At 39.7% G+C, this 18970-nt stretch overlaps 1 protein-coding gene across 2 annotated transcripts in view; it reads right to left on the bottom strand.

Moving 5' to 3' along the window:
- Positions 1-153: 153 nt before the first annotated feature.
- The window catches only part of LOC129860816 (microphthalmia-associated transcription factor-like), a 42099-nt gene continuing 23282 nt past the window's right edge, over positions 154-18970 (bottom strand). Inside the window, exons 3-10 of one of the 2 annotated variants that reach the window (XM_055931602.1) lie at positions 8367-8570; positions 6716-6811; positions 6390-6504; positions 6086-6175; positions 5816-5872; positions 5524-5599; positions 5132-5279; positions 154-4613 (exon numbers count right to left, since the gene is read on the bottom strand). In XM_055931602.1, coding sequence (XP_055787577.1) covers positions 4233-4613; positions 5132-5279; positions 5524-5599; positions 5816-5872; positions 6086-6175; positions 6390-6504; positions 6716-6811; positions 8367-8570 — 1167 coding nt within the window. In that variant the 3' untranslated portion in view covers positions 154-4232. The remainder of the gene's footprint in view (positions 4614-5131; positions 5280-5523; positions 5600-5815; positions 5873-6085; positions 6176-6389; positions 6505-6715; positions 6812-8366; positions 8571-18970) is intronic. The other variant, XM_055931603.1, reaches the window with a different exon arrangement.

Below are 18970 nucleotides of genomic sequence, written 5' to 3'. Positions count from 1 at the left end.
TTTACATCTCTGTACCACACAGATACAATTATCTAAACGCCCGTCAGTCAAAAAGCAAATTTCAAACACAGATTAAACCACAAAGACCAGGTTTTTCCAATGCCTCACAAAGAAAGGCACCTATTGGTAAAAAAGCATACATTGAATATCCTCTTGAGCATGGTGAAGTTATTTATTGCACTTTGGACGGTGTATCAATACACCCAGTCACAACAAAGATACAGGCATCCTTCATAACTCAGTTGCCAGAGAGGAAGGAAACTGCTCAAGGATTCCACCATGAGGACAATGGTGACTTTAAAACAGTTACAGAGTTTATTGGCTGTGATAGGAGAAAACTGAGGATGGATCAACATTGTACTTACTCCACAATACTAACCTAATTGACAGAGTGAAATAAAGGAAGCCTATACAGAATAAAAAATATTCCAAAACATGTCCTGAATACAAAGTGTTATATTTGAGGCAAAACACATTACTGAGTACTACTTTCCATATTTTCAAGTATAGTGGTGGCTGCATCATGTTATGGGTATGCTTGTAATCGTTAAGGGCGGGGCTTTTCAGGATAAAAAATAAATGCAATGGTGCTAAGCACAGGCAAATTCCTAGAGGAAAACCTGGTTCAGTCTGCTTTCTACCAGAAACTGGGAGATAAATTCACCTTTCAGTAGGACAATAACCTAAAACACAAAGCCAAAACTACAGTGGAGATGCTTACCAAGAAGACAGTGAATGTTCCTGAGTGACATAGTTACAGTTTTGACTTAAATATTCTTGAAAATCTATGGCAAGCCCTGAAAATGGTTTAAAGAATAATGGGCAAATGTGGAAAGCTCTTAAAGACTTAAAGAAGGATTTTTAAGCCTTGAGACAATTGAGACATGGATTGTATATGTGTGCCATTCAGAGGGTGAATGGACAAGACAAAAGATTTAAGTGCCTTTGAATGGGGTTTGGGGCACCGGTTTAAGTGTGTGAAGAACTGCAACGCTGCTGGGTTTTTCATGCTCAACAGTTTCCTGTGTGTATCAAGAATGGTCCACCACGCAAAGGACATCCAACCAACTTAACACAACTGTGGGAAGCATTGACGTCAACATGGGCCATCATCCCTGTGGAGCACTTTTGACACCTTAGAGTCAATTTCCCAACAAATTGAGGCTGTTCTGAGGGGAAAAGGGGGGCAACACAATATTAGGAAGGTGTCCATAATGTTTTTTACACTCAGTGTACATTAGTGTTTTATTCCCATGAATGTTTTTTACAAATGTTTAAAAAAAACATCCACTTTGACAGAGTATTTTGTGTATATCATTGACCAAAAATTACAATTCAATCAATTTTAATCCCACTTTGTAACACAATAAAATGTGGAAAAAGTCAAGGGGTGTGAATATTTTCTGAAAGCACTGTATATATTAATTATATTGGTGTGTCTTTGAACATTATATACTGTATTCTCATTAACCTCATTGTATACAGTATAATTTCCACATCATTTGTGTTTAGAGACAATCAGGGAAATACTTAGATAGAAAGAAAACATAGAAAGACCGGTAACAATATTTTATTGACTTTCATATTTGTCACTAGTTTTCACACTCAGTTCCAATGAATGAGCTTGACATCACTGATCCATCCCTAACCAGTTTATGACCATCACTACCGCCATCTCCCCTGGCAACAGAGTCATTATCAGATTACAGTGGCAATCTCAGCAGAGGCGTCTATCTGAACTATATAAATAGAATGAGTAGAGCTGACAGTTTGTTCAATGTGTGAACAAACATGGCTCTTTGAAATGTTAGTGGTATACCCAAACTGTGCCATGGTAGTGGGCCCGATCAAAATGAAGATGTGTATTTACAAATAATAAGCTTCAGATCAACTGTCACCATTCAGTTCTATGTATTCAGTGACATGCTGACCTGGGTTCAGTCAAAGGGCAGTGAGTGAATGACAGGCCTGTGTCTAGATATCAGCAGACAGACCTGGGTTCAGTTTGACCATGAGGGCCATTCTGCAGTGGATTGTTACTGCAGAGAATGCCCCTTTAAGTGCATGGGCTACTTTGTGCTTAGCTTAACCTTCTGCCTGATTGCCATTCTTCTTAAGTTATCGTTCTATAAATAAGGAAGAAACATCCGTACATAAAGCTACATCAGCTAAGCTGTCAAAAAACACATGTTAATTCTTTCTTTACATATTTTAGACTTTGAATTTGGAAACACATTTTGGCAGTCAACACCGAGGTACATTACATTCAGAAAAATTATTGGTCTTAAAATTTAAGCTGATAATTCAGTAAAACTACATTTTGATTATTGCCCTCTGAGTGGAATTCTGACATAAAAAATATATAAATAAATCTAGCATAAAAAACATCCCAAACAAAACGGATGGCCTGGAGAGACATTCTTACAGTCCAGTGTTAGAGCCCATGTGGTCATGGGGGGCCCATAACATGGTCTTCTACTGTCTGACAAAATGCCCTTTCCTACTGCTTCCCTTAGGGACCTTGCAGCTCAACACTTCATACATGAAGCACCAAACACCAGAAGCAACAACAACATACCAGTGTATAGTAGTCCTCATAGGTCTGTGGAAAATAAAACAACAACTGTAAGGCACTTCACTTCAATGTTAATCATTCTGCTGGCCGCTTCTTACTAATCATTACAACATAATAGATGACCAGCCTAATGTGTCGAATGTCTTCTGGGCAAAACAGGCACAATACTGAGCTACAACTGTGATCATTGCATAGTTCCACAGACTTGAGGATGCACTGTAACCATGCTCTCAATACAGTGGTGTAATGTACAGTAGATAGTTATTATCAAAGGCATATTTTAGTATTTTGCTAAGTTGTTAAATAGTAGAAATATACATTAACAGTACAGTTTATAGTTATAACTACAATCAATCATACAATAAATTGTATGCATTTAAAAACCCTAAATATAATATTGTTAGTACATATATATTAAAAAATGGTTACCAACCAAACCATTTTTCAATGTATGGATGTCATTCCAGTGTTTTGAGTGTGTCATACATTTTTTTTTATCCCACAGCAGTGTCCTTACATTCCTTGGCAATATAAACATTCACATAACTTTAAAAAATATCTTGAATATCTCAAAATGGATATTGGACAGGCAAATCCTAACAACGGTACAACAAAACACTAATAATTTAGGAAATGGACAATTTAAAAACAAAATATATTTTTCTTCCTAGGAGATACACTTCTTAGGGCTCAATTCAATCTGTATCGCGGAAGGTCCATGTTATTGCTTGATTGTTATAGCAAGTCAATTCATTTCACGGAAAATCCGTGTTATAGCTTGATTGAAATTTAAAAGTAATGTTCCCGCTTTCGCAGAGACTATATTCATGTTAAACGCTGCATATGTAGGCTCAATTGGAAATTACCTTTACATTTTAACATCCGTGATACGTCCACGATACGTATTGAATCCAGCCCTTCGTGAGTATTTCTTGCAATACATTTCCATCATATTATCAGAAATATCTTCATAAATCAAAATATGCTCGTATCGAAATCACTGTTGCATTTCTGACAACATTGGTAGACTGACTACATTCTGTACAATATGTGAAATGTTTACAAATCCTCTGACTAAGGCATTGTCACATTCAAGTTCAATCTAAGATGATGGTAAAGCACAAAAGTAATTAAAATAATCTATTATCGCTTCTGTCAAATTGCTCTGAACAGACTTGCTAAAAAGCAAGTAGTGTGTATCTCACCAAAAATATATTTAACCACAATTTTTATCTTTCATTCCGAGGGAATTACATTGTTTAAAGTTTAAAAGCAATAAGCTCATCAATCAGGGTTTTATAACTATTATAAGCCTGTCCTATACAGTACCATGATAACTATACACAGGTACGTGTCAGATCCCTGACTCATTGTCATCAAAGTATTATAAAAATCAGATCATGATCGATTAAAATGAACTATAATTTTTTTTTTTTTAAATCAATACATAAGAGAAACTTAAATAAATTCAGTTTGAACGCTTTCAGAACCCAATGATACCATAAAATAAACAAAACAAAATATAGGGCTGAAAAATTAAATATGTGTCAACACCTGAAAACAATCAACCAGCAAACAAACCAACCAGCAGCTGGCTGAAGTAGGACAGGGTGGAAGGATGGAGATAAATATGCAGGTGTGTGGGCAGCAGTGAGTGCTAACAGCCATGGTCGTTCTCTTCCATGCTTATGCTGCCTGAGCAGCTGCTGTCCTTAGAGGCCCCGGGCGAGACAGAGGAGAGCAGGGGGTCTCCCCCTCCCACCGGGGACAAGGTGTCGTCCATCCGGAGCTCGCCTGAGATTCCCCCGTGGCCCTCAGTGTAGGGAGAGGCTTCATCATTGAGCTCCAAGGTGGTGGACTGAACCTGGTCTGGAGTGCAGGCTGGGTGGTGTTGGTGCTGGGGGTCGACAGGGTACAGATCCTGGTGGAAATCTCCCAGGGCTGGCTCCTGCTTGATGCCTCGGGCTGAGAGCTCCGCTGAGCAGAGGGCAGACGAGTCTGTGGTCAGACCATGGGCACGAGCCTGCATCTCCAACTCCTGAACCCGTCAAGAAAGAAAGAAAGATAGAAACAAACAGAAAGCGAGAGTGTTATCAACATGTTCTGTCTGTCAGCTGCATAACTAAAACCATCCAGAGGATAGAAGAGCCCATCTCAATTCAAGAGGCTTTATTGGCGTGGGAAACATATGTTAACATTGCCAAAGCAAGTGAAGTAGATTATATACAAAAGTGAAATAAACAATAAAAATGAACAGTAAACATTACACTCACAGAAGTTCCAAAAGAATAAAGACATTACAAATGTCATATTATGTATATATACAGTGTTGTAACGATGTGCAAATGGTTAAAGTACAAAAGGGAAAATAAATAATCATAAATATGGGTTGTACTTACAATGGTGTTTGTTCTTCACTGGTTGACCTTTTCTTGTGGCAACAGGTCACAAATCTTGCTATCCTACTTTGATTGGCTAATACAATATGTGACCTTTTGAAGGCATAGCTAGTAGTTTTCCATCTTTCCCAGTGTGCCACGGCCTACAGTGCTGTACCTGTATCCGCATCATCAGGTGTCTATTGATGTGCTCCAGCTTCTTCTGCCTGTTCTCCAGCTCTTTGGCCCCCTGTTGCTCCCGCTGTAGCTTCCTGATGTAGTCCACCGACGCCTTGAGAATGGTGCCTTTGTTCCAACGCATATCCCTGAGGACCAGAGAGAGGCCCGGCAGGCCAGCAACATTTTATCAGACTGAACTGTTTGCATTCTAGAGTCAACTGACAATGTTGTAACTCACAAAACTCTCAAGGGTATGGATGTACTGGGAATAGACTGAGGCACTGATCTATAATTATCATCCTGTCTAGCCTAGGGTCAATGAACTGTCTGAGCCATGATATATATCTGATAGAAAGACTTCAACTCGACGTCAACATTTAGGCAACTTACGGGTCACTTGATTTTGGAATCATGGTTCCCAATTCTTTGATCCGGTCATTGATGTTAAACCTCCGTCTTCTCTCAACTACAGGAAATAGGGGCAAGAAGAGAACAATTAGAAACAATGAATCATGATACATTTTATAATGAACAGCTAATGTCACAGCATTAAACTTATGTTATGGAATGTGATATTACAGATTATATCTAAATAACCCACATTGTATTTTTTTTTAACCTTTATTTAACTAGGCAAGTCATATTACTAGATAGGTGAGAATTATAGTTGAACAAAACTCACTCAAATTATGGTTATCCTTCTTCTGTCTTTCCTTTGCCATTGCCCTGACCTCTGCTTCTGAAACAAAGCAGTTAGCGTTAATGATTCATCAAAACGAATGGCAAAACATTGATGTTGACACACAACAAAACAGTTATTCCAGAAATATTTTAGTTAGTCGGGAAGAAAATAAATTAAACTGTGCTGAGCACACTATAGGCTTAGCAAAGTGCACCAGTGTAACCTAACTGAAATTAGTTAGCTAAGGTAAATATGAATACGCAGACGTACCTACAGGATACCCTTCAGGCCTCTGATAGTTCTCAAACTTGCCACATGATTCTGACTTGTCCATGTGCATAATGGCCGGAGATTGGGAAACTATTTGGCACATAAAATGTTCAATGCATTTCTCCTTATTTTGAATGACAAAATACCCAAGTTTACAATAATCAAAAACAATAGTAATGCAAAGCACATGCATAGAAATGTTTCTGACCCTTTTAGCATATTTCTCAATCACAAAGGCCTGGAGAATCATTTGCAACACCATGTATGAATCTGAATGTTTTTCATGTCATGGGGTTTTGCTCACCTGAGTATTCCCTTTTGATGTTGGGCAAGTTGGCAGGGCAGGAGTTGATGGCCAGTCCTGGAGGGGGCATGCCCTGGTTACCATACAGTTCCAAGAGGTTAGTGTTGACAGTGATCTGATTAGACAAGATAACCATAGAAATTATTAACATTAGCATGTCAAATAAACCGGTGGTGCTTAAATATGAGTAGGTAACCCTTAAAACAATGTTTTTACACCATGATCTGTAAGCAAACACTGCTGTCTTTGTAGACCCATCTCCTGTGAAAAGGCTATCTGGGTTTTCAATGAGCAGGTACGCAGACAGTAAATGAAGACAATCATACCATATTGGCCATCTGAAGCCGTGGATCCATTAATCCAAGGATATCATCGTTATAACTAGATTCCAGACTAATTATGTCATCAATGACATCATCCATCTAGAATAAAAAAAGTTAAATTCAAGATTAAACATTTTCTAACAGAGACAGTCATTTAATTAGCGGTTAACACCTTACACTTGTAGGAATTGGCCTGTATGGATAGGGCTAAATTGAAATGTTTCTTACATAAGAAATATGGAAAGCATATGCATAAACATGATAGCAGTTAAAAGGGTACAGTTTGGAGATTATAGGAAACTAAAAAAGGTAAGGACACAACAGTTCACCACAAGACTGAATCCAAACCTTACACTGTTGGTTTAATGTGACTTTTACATTTACTGTACTTTTCGCCACATTTGTTGATTACAAAATCTGAAAATTCTCTAGATGAATTCAGTCACATTTTATGAATACTCTTGGACAATTTGGGGTAGGTGCAACATAAGACAAAAAAAGTGACAATGGTTTGAGTGAGAGGTCTAACTGGTGTTTCCATGTGGCCAAACACCTCTCCAAAGTGTGCACTGTTTGAAAAGTAATTTCAATGCATTTCAATGCATTGAAGAGTCTTCAACTATAAGGTGCTTTTTAGAGCTCTCCTAGCTGTGCCTTTGAGGAACTAGAGCAAGCACACTTGTAGTTGTTTTGTTGGAACACAGCCCTGCATTCCCACTTTTACACAATTACTGTTGTTATTTACGCGATCCAAAAACAGTCCATTATAAATCGCAATCTGGGTCAGGTGGGCATAATTTAAAAGCGTATTCTATTGTCAACATGACTAGCTAAATTATAAAATACGATCTTACAATGTTAGGCTTTAACAAGGCAATTCAGAGATGCAGATGGTAATTTTGGTGTGAATAGAATAGAGTCATGAGTGCATTCAGATGAGTGGTCCGTGGCAAATCTTCTTCACAATACAATAGGCTCATTCTGTTCATGCCATGTCATCTTGTAATTGTACATCAAACATAGTGATCATAAACTTTGACACTGTATATTACATAGTTTTATGATATGGAAATGTGAATTGCCCATTTGGACACACAGGTGTTTGGCTTGATGGTATGACATCACAGCGGTATTTATTATAATCCTCAACGTCTTATCTTTCATAATATGCAGTATTTGTAATTTACAGCATTTCCCTCACTTAGACAACAAAATCATTTTAGAAGTTGCCCAATTAGCGGGAGGGATGGTGGCAACTTCTTGTCATGTGCGGTGCTCAAGTTCAGACCGGCTGTCAGTCAAAACCCATACAGAGCTGTGAAGCGCAGAGCCTGAGCTCTGAGGTCATGTATAGCATGTTACTGTACAGCCACAGCATTCCAATTTAGGTGTGTATCAGTGTCCAAATATATATAGGTATGAGTGTAAAGGGCTACTCAACAATCACATTTACTTCTCAATGAATATTCATGGTGTTACTACATCCATGGTGTTACTACATTCATTAGTTGAATACACATTGCTATGAAGCAGAATTAATGGAAAATTGGCAGAGATCATGGAGTGAAAAGCTCACAGAATTTACACACACTGCATTGTAGCTTGGTGTCTATGGCCATGTTGCAGCCAGGTCTGTGAGAGAAAGAAGCTTTACCTCTTTCTCGCAGTTGATGTTGAGGGTGAGTAAGGCCATGGGGCTGTTGGGGGCACTGTTGCCCGGCCCCGGAGGCATGCCCCCGTGGTCAGCGGGCTGGTTAGGGCAGGGCAGGGAGCCAATCTTGCCCAGGTAGCGCTTCACCTGCTGCTGCTGGGCCTGCTGGATGTGGTACTTGGTGGGGTTCTCCAGGTGAGTTTGCACCTGGAAGAGGGAGAGAGTAAAGAGAGGAGAGGGAGAGATGTAAGTGTGAGAGTCAGAATCCTTAAACTCTGATACGATGGGTTGATGATTGTGGGTTGATGATCGTGGGTTGATGATCGTGGGTCATGTTTCAGTTGTGCTGTGCATTCAATAAAGGAGCCTTCAAGTATTATATCTCACAGATTAATAATAAACAGTCTTGAACACATTTTCCCACAGAGATAATAACGATCATAAAGAAATTGCATAGTAAAAGAATAAAGAAGCAGAGCAATTAGTTCAAATAAAAGGAGTCGAGTGACAGTATCTTCTCCTTTGACAAAGGCAGCGGACCTGGGTTACTGAATAAAATGTCAGCTCAACTAGTGATGCTGTAGTTGACTTGACCAGGGGAAGTCAACTATGGGTTTAAATGTTATAAAGCATCACTATGAAGATCCCTTTATTGATCAACAAAATAGTGGTCAGATTTGTGCTTTTATTCATATTTTTGCTGTACAATTTGGATCTGCGTCATTGCATCCTCTATTGCTTAATAAAAGATCCCTTGTTATAAATACATGGATAACATTTCACACTACTCTATCCTTTTATACCCTAGAACTTAAAGCCACAAAAATGGACAGAAGGGACTTCTCACGTGCTTATAATACAACCTGTCCCAAAAGAAAATAGATTTCAATAAACATATTATTGCACCTACCTGATAATTATGGTATTCAAGCATCTCCAACATATTGCACAATTGATATTCCAACTCCAAATTAGATGATTAAAACTTCTATATTTATATTCCCTTTGACTACGCAGCAGGACCAGAGAGACTGTGCCTGTGATGCTCCACTTTCAATACTGATAGTATGGGGAGGAACACTTTCAGCTCAGCTTATAAAAGGTGGAGAAAAAGTCATTAGCTACACATGTTAACACATCTGAGTAAGATACAATGAACCTTTTTAAGTTTGTGTTATTTTATGTAAAATATTAATGCATGCCTTTATGTTGCTTGTTTGACGTCAGAATGGGAGTCTTACAAAGAGGATCTTTCCACAGCCAGGCCACCCTGTCTACTGACACTTGCCCTGGGCCAGATAACTCATCTCTTTTTTAAACACCATGCATGGCTACTAGCCAGTTCCTCTGTAATCTCTTTGGATGATCAAATGATCGATCACTGAAATAAAACATTTCATGGAAACTACAGGCTACATAATATATTAATTTTTTGTCTGAATTAATTTAAACAGAATAAAATACAAATATTTTTATTAAAATAAAGCTAAAAGAAAGGTTTACTTCATTCATCCGTTACTCACAGGAGCCTGGCGTGCTACTAATTGTACTAACATGACAAGATGTCACAGTTTCTTAACAGGAGCCTACAGCAATCTGTAACAATTTCTCTAACATCAAGTTGCTACCAACGGATATCCTTCGACAGTTCACTCAATACATTCAAGGGTTCCAACAATGGCAAAGATGACCAACCGATAAATAAACAATAATAAACCAGCAATGAAAACAAAGCTATCTTCTTAAGACAAATCTAATTCAGAGTTAACAATCAGTTGTGTTGCTAAACATGTGTTTATCCACATTAATTGACTGTAGCAAGTCTGGCCTCTAGTCTAGACAAAGTCAGTCTGTCTGTCTTACCACCAAATGTGCAAGTCTGTAATTATACTAAACTAAAACATAAACGCAACATGTAAAGTGTTGGTGCCATGTTTCATGAGATGAAATAAAAGATCCCAGACATTTTCCAGATACAGAAAAAGCTTATTTCTCTTAGATTTTGTGCAAAACATTTTTTACATCCTTGTTAGTGAGCATTTCTCCTTTGCCAGGATAATCCAACCACCTGACAGATGTGGCATATCAAGACGTTGATTAAACAGCATGATCATTACACAGGTGCACCTTGTGCTGGGGACAATAAAAGGCCACTCTAAAATGTGCAGTTTTGTTACACAACACAATGACACAAATGTCTCAAGTTTTGAGGGAGCGTGCAATTGGCATGCTGACTGCAGGAATGTCCATCAAAGCTGTTGCCAGAGAATTCTATGTTAATGTCTCGACCATAAGCCACCTCCAACGTTATTTTGCTAATTTGGCAGTACATCCAACCGGCCTCACAACTGCAGACACGTGTAACAACGCCAGCCCAGGACTTCCACATCTGGCTTCTTCACCTGCGGGATCGTCTGAGACCAGCCATCTGGACAGCTGATGAAACTGTGGGTTTGTACAACTGAAGAATTTTTGCACAAACTGTCAGAAACTGTCTCAGGGAAGCTCATCTGTGTGCTTGTCATCCTCACCAGGGTCTTGACCTGACTGCAGGTCAGCATTGTAACCGACTTCAGTGGGCAAATGCTCACCTTCAATGCCAACTTGCACACTGGAGAAGTGTGCTCTTCATGGATGAATTCTGGTTTCAACTATACCGCGCAGAAGGCAGACAGCATGTATGGTGTCGTGTGGGCGAGCGGTTTGCAGATTTCAATGTTGTGAACAGAGTGCCCCATGGTGGTGGTGGGGTTATGCTATGGGCAGGCATAAGCTACCGACAACGAACACAACAGCGTTTTATCATGGAAATGTGAATGCACAGAGAATCAGAGACTAGATCCTGAGGCCCATTGTCACGCCATTCATCCACTGCCATCACCTCATGTTTCAGCGTGATAATGCACTGCCCCATGTCGCAAGGATCTGTACACAATTCCTAGAAGCTGAAAATGTCCCAGTTCTACCTTGGCCTGCATATTCAACAGACGTCACCCATTAAGCCTGTTTGGGATGCTCTGGATTGACGTGTACAACAGCATGTTCCAGTTCCCGCCAATATCCAGCAACTTTTTAAATTGTTTTTATTTAACCTTTATTTAACTAGGCAAGTCAGTTAAGAACAAATTCTTATTTACAATGACGGCCTACCAAAAGGCCTCCTGCATGGACGGGGGCCTGGGATTAAAAATATATACAAATAAATACAATATAAATATAGAACAAAACACATATCACAACAAGAGAGACACAACACAACATAAAGAGAGACCTAATACAACAACATAACAGCAAAACATGACAACACAGCATGGTAGCAACACAACATGGTAGCAGCACAAAAACATGGTACAAACATTATTGGGCACAGACAACAGCACAAAGGGCAAGGTAGAGACAACAATACATCACAAAGCAGCCACAACTGTCAGTAAGATGTCCATGATGGAGTCTTTGAATGAAGAGATTGAGATAAAACTGTTCAGTTTGAGTGTTTGTTGCAGCTCGTTCCAGACGCTAGCTGCAGCGAACTGAAAAGAGGAGCGACCCAGGGATGTGTGTGCTTTGGGGACCTTTAACAGAATGTGACTGGCAGAACGGGTGTTGTATGTGGAGAATGAGGGCTGCAGTGGATATCTCAGATAGGGGGGAGTGAGGCCTAAGAGGGTTTTATAAATAAGCATCAACCAGTGGTTGTTGATGGTTAATAAGCATCAACTTTGCACAGCCATTGAAGAAGAGTGGGACAACATTCCACAGGACACATTCAACAGCCTGATCAACTCTATGCGAAGGAGATGTGTCGCGCTACAAGAGGCAAAAGGTGGTCACACCAGAGACTGACTGGTTTTCTGATCCATGCCCTAACTTTTTTTAAAGGTATCTCTGACCAACAGATGCATATTTGTATTCCCAGTCATTTTACATCTATAGATTCGGGACAAATTAATTTATTTCAATTGATTGATTTCCTTACATGAACTGTAACTCAGTAAAATCTTTTTTAAATTGTTGCATGTGTTAATATTTTTGTTCAGTGTATGTTATCTTTCAAAACATGCTTTAGGTTTATTTTTCAAGATATTTAGAAGAACACACATCCTTGGTTAGGGTCAAACACGAAACCATAACAAAACCGGGTGAAATGTAATACATTTATACTGAACAAAAATATAAATGAACATGCAAGTATTTTCAGAAAAATTTAGCCTATTAGTGTATAACCATTTTTAATGGTTATTTTAAGCATTATCATTATATAGTCAAAAAAGTGAATTGTTAAAACTTTCCTTATATTTTAAGAAATCAATGCCAAACTTAACATGGTTCATCATGGTAATGTCTTTGATGACCTGTACATACAACGTTTAAAGACTAGGTTAAACATGGTGAAGGATATGAGGGTTTAAGTGAGGTTGCTTTTAACAGCGCCACATATAGGCCAATTGGTGCCATTCTTTTTGACCAAGTTACTCAAGGCCGTTAGTTTCTGTGTGCCAAATTCGAAAACAATTAACAGGTGTGCCTTGTTAAAAGTTAATCTGTGGAATGTCTTTCATTCTTAATGCATTTGAGCCAATCAGTTGTGTTGTGACAAGGTAGGGGTGGTATACAAAAGATAGCCTTATTTGGTAAAACACCAAGTACATATTATGGCAAGAACAGCTCAAATAAGCAAAGAGAAACAACAGTCCATCATTACTTTAAGACATGAAGGTCAGTCAATCACTTTGAAAGTTTCTTTAAGAGCAGTCGCCAAAAACCATCAAGCGCTATGATGAAACTGGCCCTCATGAGGACCGCCACAGGAAAGGAAGACCCAAAGTTACCTCTGCTGCAGAGGATAAGGTCATTAGAGTTAACTGCACCTCAGATTGCAGCCCACATAAATGCTTCACAGAGTTCAAGTAACAGACACATCTCAACATCAACTGTTCAGAGGAGACTGCATCAATCAGGCCTTCATGGTCGAATTTCTTCAAAGAAACCATTACTAAACGACACCAATAAGAATCTTGGTTCCAACCGCCGTGTCTTTGTGAGACGCCGAGTAGGTGAACAGATGATCTCTGCATGTGTGGTTCACATCGTGAAGCATGGAAAAGGTGGTGTGATGGTGTGGGGGTGCTTTGCTGGTGACACTGTCAGTGATTTATCTAGAATTCAAGGCACACTTAACCAGCATGGCTTCCACAGCATTCTGCAGTGATATGCCATCCCATCTGGTTTGCGCTTAGTGGGACTATCATTTGTTTTTCAACAGGACAATGACCCAACACACCTCCAGGCTGTGTAAGGGCTATTTGATCAAGAAGGAGAGTGATGGAGTGCTGCATCAGATGACTTGGTCTCCACAATCACACGACCTCATCCCAATGGTTTGGGATGAGTTGGACCGCGGAGTGAAGGAAAAGCAGCCAACAAGTGCTCAGCATATGTGGGAACCTTCAAGAGTGTTGGAAACACATTCCAGGTGAAGCTGGTTGAAATAATGCCAAGAGTGTGCAAAGCTGTCGTCAAGGCAAAGGGTGGCTACTTTGAAGAACCTAAAATCTAAAATATATTTTGATTTGTTTAACACTTTTTTGGTTACTACATGATTCCATGTGTTATTTCATAGTTTTGATGTCTTCACTATTATTCTACAATGTAGAAAATAGTAAAAATAAAGAAAAAACCCTTGAATGAGTAGGCGTGTCCAAACTTTTGACTGGTACTGTATGTACAAGTGTGTATTAATACACACATGTGAATTGGAAATGTGTTTTTTGCATATCCCAACTCTCCCTGAGACGCCCTCGGAGACTGGGGTCACGGCCAGGGTCTGACAATATCAACGGCAACCCTGGAACAATTAGGGTAAAGTACCTTGCTCAAGGGCACATCGACCAATTGTTCACCTTCTCGGAGATTCGAACTAGCGACCGTTCAGTTATTGGGCCAACGCTCTAACCGCTAGACTACTTGCCAAGTGTGTATATGTGTTTGTGCACTTGTGTGTTTTAATGAATTTGTGCAGTTCATTAGCATTGAGATTCTCTTAGAAAGTGCCACTCACACATCTTCTTGGATCATAACAACATGCCGAACAATCTGATAACAAGGTCATTTAGAGTCTCTTTACATCATCACATGCAGTTCAACACTCCTTTTCCTGTACTAGTATGACTCCTACATGCATGTACTACCTCTCATGGTAATATCATTCTGCAAGGTAGTGAGTGACCAGGCAAATGTTATTGCAAATCTGACATGAAGTTACACTATGTATACAATACATTTTTTACATTTCAGAGTTTCTTCATCATACGGCAATCTTTCTGATATCGTTCCCACTGCAGTCCTACATCTGTTCCCACCAGGGAATACCAATTCATACTCCAAGCCAATCTCCCTCAGTATTTTCTTGACCTGGTCAAATTCCTTCTGCTAATGTTGAATATCTCCACAGTGGAGAGGAGGGGGTGTAAATACCGCTTTTGTCATGATGAATTGCATTGAGTTGATATAGCGACATCTATTTACCAGGGTGCAATTGAGACAATGGAACAAGGCCAGTAATGAATATAAATAATTTTCTTACACACACACACACACACACACACACACACACACACACACACACACACACATACATACATACACACATACATACATACATACATACATACGGGGAGAACAAGTATTTGATACACTGCCGATTTTGCAGGTTTTCCTACTTACAAAGCATGTAGAGGTCTGTAATTTTTATCATAGGTACACTTCAACCGTGAGAGACGGAATCTAAAACAAAAATCCAGAAAATCACATTGTATGATTTTTAAGTAATTAATTTGCATTTTATTGCATGACATAAGTATTTGATACATCAGAAAAGCAGAACTTAATATTTGGTACAGAAACCTTTGTTTGCAATTACAGAGATCATATGTTTCCTGTAGTTCTTGACCAGGTTTGCACACACTGCAGCAGGGATTTGGCCCACTCCTCCATACAGACCTTCTCCAGATACTTCAGGTTTCGGGGCTGTCGCTGGTCAATACGGACTTTCAGCTCCCTCCAAAGATTTCCTATTGGGTTCAGGTCTGGAGACTGGCTAGGCCACTCCAGGACCTTGAGATGCTTCTTACGGAGCCACTCCTTAGTTGCCCTGGCTGTGTGTTTCGGGTCGTTGTCATGCTGGAAGACCCAGCCACGACCCATCTTCAACGCTCTTACTGAGGGAAGGAGGTTGTTGGCCAAGATCTCGCGATACATGGCCCCATCCATCCTCCCCTCAATACGGTGCAGTCGTCCTGTCCCCTTTGCAGAAAAGCATCCCCAAAGAATGATGTTTCCACCTCCATGCTTCACGGTTGGGATGGTGTTCTTGGGGTTGTACTCATCCTTCTTCTTCCTCCAAACACGGCGAGTGGAGTTTAGACCAAAAAGCTCTATCTTTGTCTCATCAGACCACATGACCTTCTCCCATTCCTCCTCTGGATCATCCAGATGGTCATTGGCAAACTTCAGACGGGCCTGGACATGCGCTGGCTTGAGCAGGGGGAACTTGCGTGCGCTGCAGGATTTTAATCCATGACGGCGTAGTGTGTTACTAATGGTTTTCTTTGAGACTGTGGTTCCAGCTCTCTTCAGGTCATTGACCAGGTCCTGCCGTGTAGTTCTGGGCTGATCCCTCACCTTCCTCATGATCATTGATGCCTCACAAGGTGAGATCTTGCATGGAGCCCCAGACCGAGGGTGATTGACCGTCATCTTGAATTTCTTCCATTTTCTAATATTTGCGCCAACAGTTGTTGCCTTCTCACCAAGCTGCTTGCCTATTGTCCTGTAGCCGATCCCAGCTTTGTGCAGGTCTACAATTTTATCCCTGATGTCCTTACACAGCTCTCTGGTCTTGGCCATTGTGGAGAGGTTGGAGTCTGTTTGATTGAGTGTGTGGACAGGTGTCTTTTATACAGGTAACGAGTTCAAACAGGTGCAGTTAATACAGGTAATGAGTGGAGAACAGGAGGGCTTCTTAAAGAAAAACGAACAGGTCTGTGAGAGACGGAATTCTTACTGGTTGGTAGGTGATCAAATACTTATGTCATGCAATAAAATGCAAATTAATTACTTAAAAATCATACAATGTGATTTTCTGGATTTTTGTTTTAGATTCCGTCTCTCACAGTTGAAGTGTACCTATGATAACAATTACAGACTTCTACATGCTTGTAAGTAGGAAAACCTGCAAAATCGGCAGTGTATCAAATACTTGTTCTCCCCACTGTATATACACACACACACATACACACACACACACACACACACACATATATACACACATTGATTGGCATTGAAATAATAATGTAGATTATAACACTGGATATCCCAAAATAGTAAACCAAGAAGCAGGTAACAAAAATCTGCACTATTTGTACATTACCTAAAACGTATTAGTATTGGCCGGAATGGCAGAATGCAGGCGTGATAAAAATGGATTTCACTCTTCATACCGATTGAACGTTAAGCCTCCAGTAACTGAACTTGAAATCACACCATAAGCTATTGAAATCACACTTCATGTTCTTTGCCTTACGGTTCTTATTTGATGTCATATAATATAACTTCCACGAAATAAACACTACTAACTTTGTCTTAGATCAAACTTGATTAACATGACATTACTAGAATAAAAGACACATGAAATAATCTTTCCACCAAAACAAGACATGGCTCTGTTCTGTAGCCCATGTGCTACAGCGATGAATACAGTCCTTAGGCCACAAGCAGCTCCTCCCTAGTAAAAGTCAATGACATCTTGAAAAGAACAGCACTCACACACATTATACTGGCATCTCCGTTTGGGGATGGGTGGATGGGGAGGCGGAGGAAGGAGCGACAAACAAAGATTCAATTTTTTTTTTTTTTTACTTGTGTGCTTTGGACATTCAGCGATGCCCCAAGTTAGATACATTAACAGGAATGTTCCATACCCTCTTCCAGACAAACAGAAAATGATATACTGTCTGATGGTTTTAAGACATTAACATTCAGCCACTTGTCAACAGGAACTGTGATACTAGCAGCTGGAGATGAGGATGGTACTCTCCAGGAATGTCCGTGGACCCAAAAATCACCGTGTCTAAGGGATCTTAAGATAGTCCTCCAGTAAGCTACAGGGTAATAATACACTAGTAAATACACAGTGAGGTCACAACAATAAAGTACATGTACACACTCACTGACTTCTCTAAATAAAAAAGGTCACTTTTGTAAAACTATGTGTGTGATGAGGAGCCTTTAGGGAGCTAATGATGAGGCCTTAATGTTCATGACCAAAGAGTCATGTGAACTTTGTAGCTTTAGCCATAGACAAACTGACAGGTTCAAAGAAAAGCTAGCTAAGGCAAACGTCTCTCTGTTAAAAAAACATCTAAACAAACACCCTTTTTGTCAATGTTAGTTTTTAAAAACAGGCATCGTACTAAAACAATTCTGGTCCAGGATTCTTTCTTTTCTACAGATGAGTAGAGTGACACAGCATTATCCATGCATGCAGTTGTAACTGTATATGAAACCATAAAACCATCACCTAGAGCAGTGGTTCCCAACCTTTGTTGGTTACTGTACCACCAACCAGGAGCGTTGCGTGATTAAAAATCACTGGGGACCCCCTCCCACAATTTTTTTCTCTACATTGTAGAATAATAGTGAAGACATCAACATGATGAAATAACACATATGGAATCATGTAGTAACCAAAAAAGTTCTAAACCCTGGAATGAGTAGGTGTGTCCAAACCGAGACAATAAGAAGACAGGGGCAGAATAAATTCAACCACACCTGTTTCATCACAAAACCAGATAGCAACCTCTGTCCAGTGAAGTCCACAAAGCATATTGCATGTACAATAACAGACAGTTAGTTACATGCCATATAGCATGGTCAAGCAAGTTCATGTTTCCGACATTTTTGGACCACTAAACAACTATTGATTTAGAACAACAGAGAGTTACCGCAAGTCGCAAAGAAAACAGGAGCTGCCTCCACTATTCCAGCACCATTTCAACTTCAACATTATCAACTCCCCTATGCTTAGTGTAATAAAATGACAACTTAAAGATACTAAAACTATTTAGTCCAATCAATCAACTTAAGCTAAATATGATGTGGCTGTCCATGGTTCTCATTTCTGTGAGCGTGTGTGCTTTCATGCAAGTAGAAAAACATGTTGACTCATCCTACTTGTCGAGAAACGCCAATGCCATCCTCCTCTCTTCCATGTTGACAAAACATCTATCACTCTGTAATACAGTACACACTTTTATATTTTGTTGTCCTAGGCTACCTGGCTAAAATGCTTGCTCGCTAGCCTAACTTCCTTTCATGACCAGCCTTAGCTAGTTAACATTAACCTTCTACATCTAGCTACATATTGAACTTCCATCCTCTCTGGCCAGGGGACAATGTATGAATTAATAGTTGGATCAGAATCACCATTATAATCATTGGCCAGTACAGAAAATTAAGTAAAACCACAAGTCCAAATCCCTATCTCCATCCATGGCTAATTTAGGAAAGGGACAATTTTAGCTAGCTAGCCACCGGAGGACAACAACACA

The sequence above is a fragment of the Salvelinus fontinalis genome, chromosome 8, assembly GCF_029448725.1.
Source record: "Salvelinus fontinalis isolate EN_2023a chromosome 8, ASM2944872v1, whole genome shotgun sequence".
Classification (NCBI taxonomy): domain Eukaryota; kingdom Metazoa; phylum Chordata; class Actinopteri; order Salmoniformes; family Salmonidae; genus Salvelinus; species Salvelinus fontinalis.
Note: the sequence above shows the minus strand (reverse complement) of the source record. Positions and strands in the feature narration are given on the sequence as shown.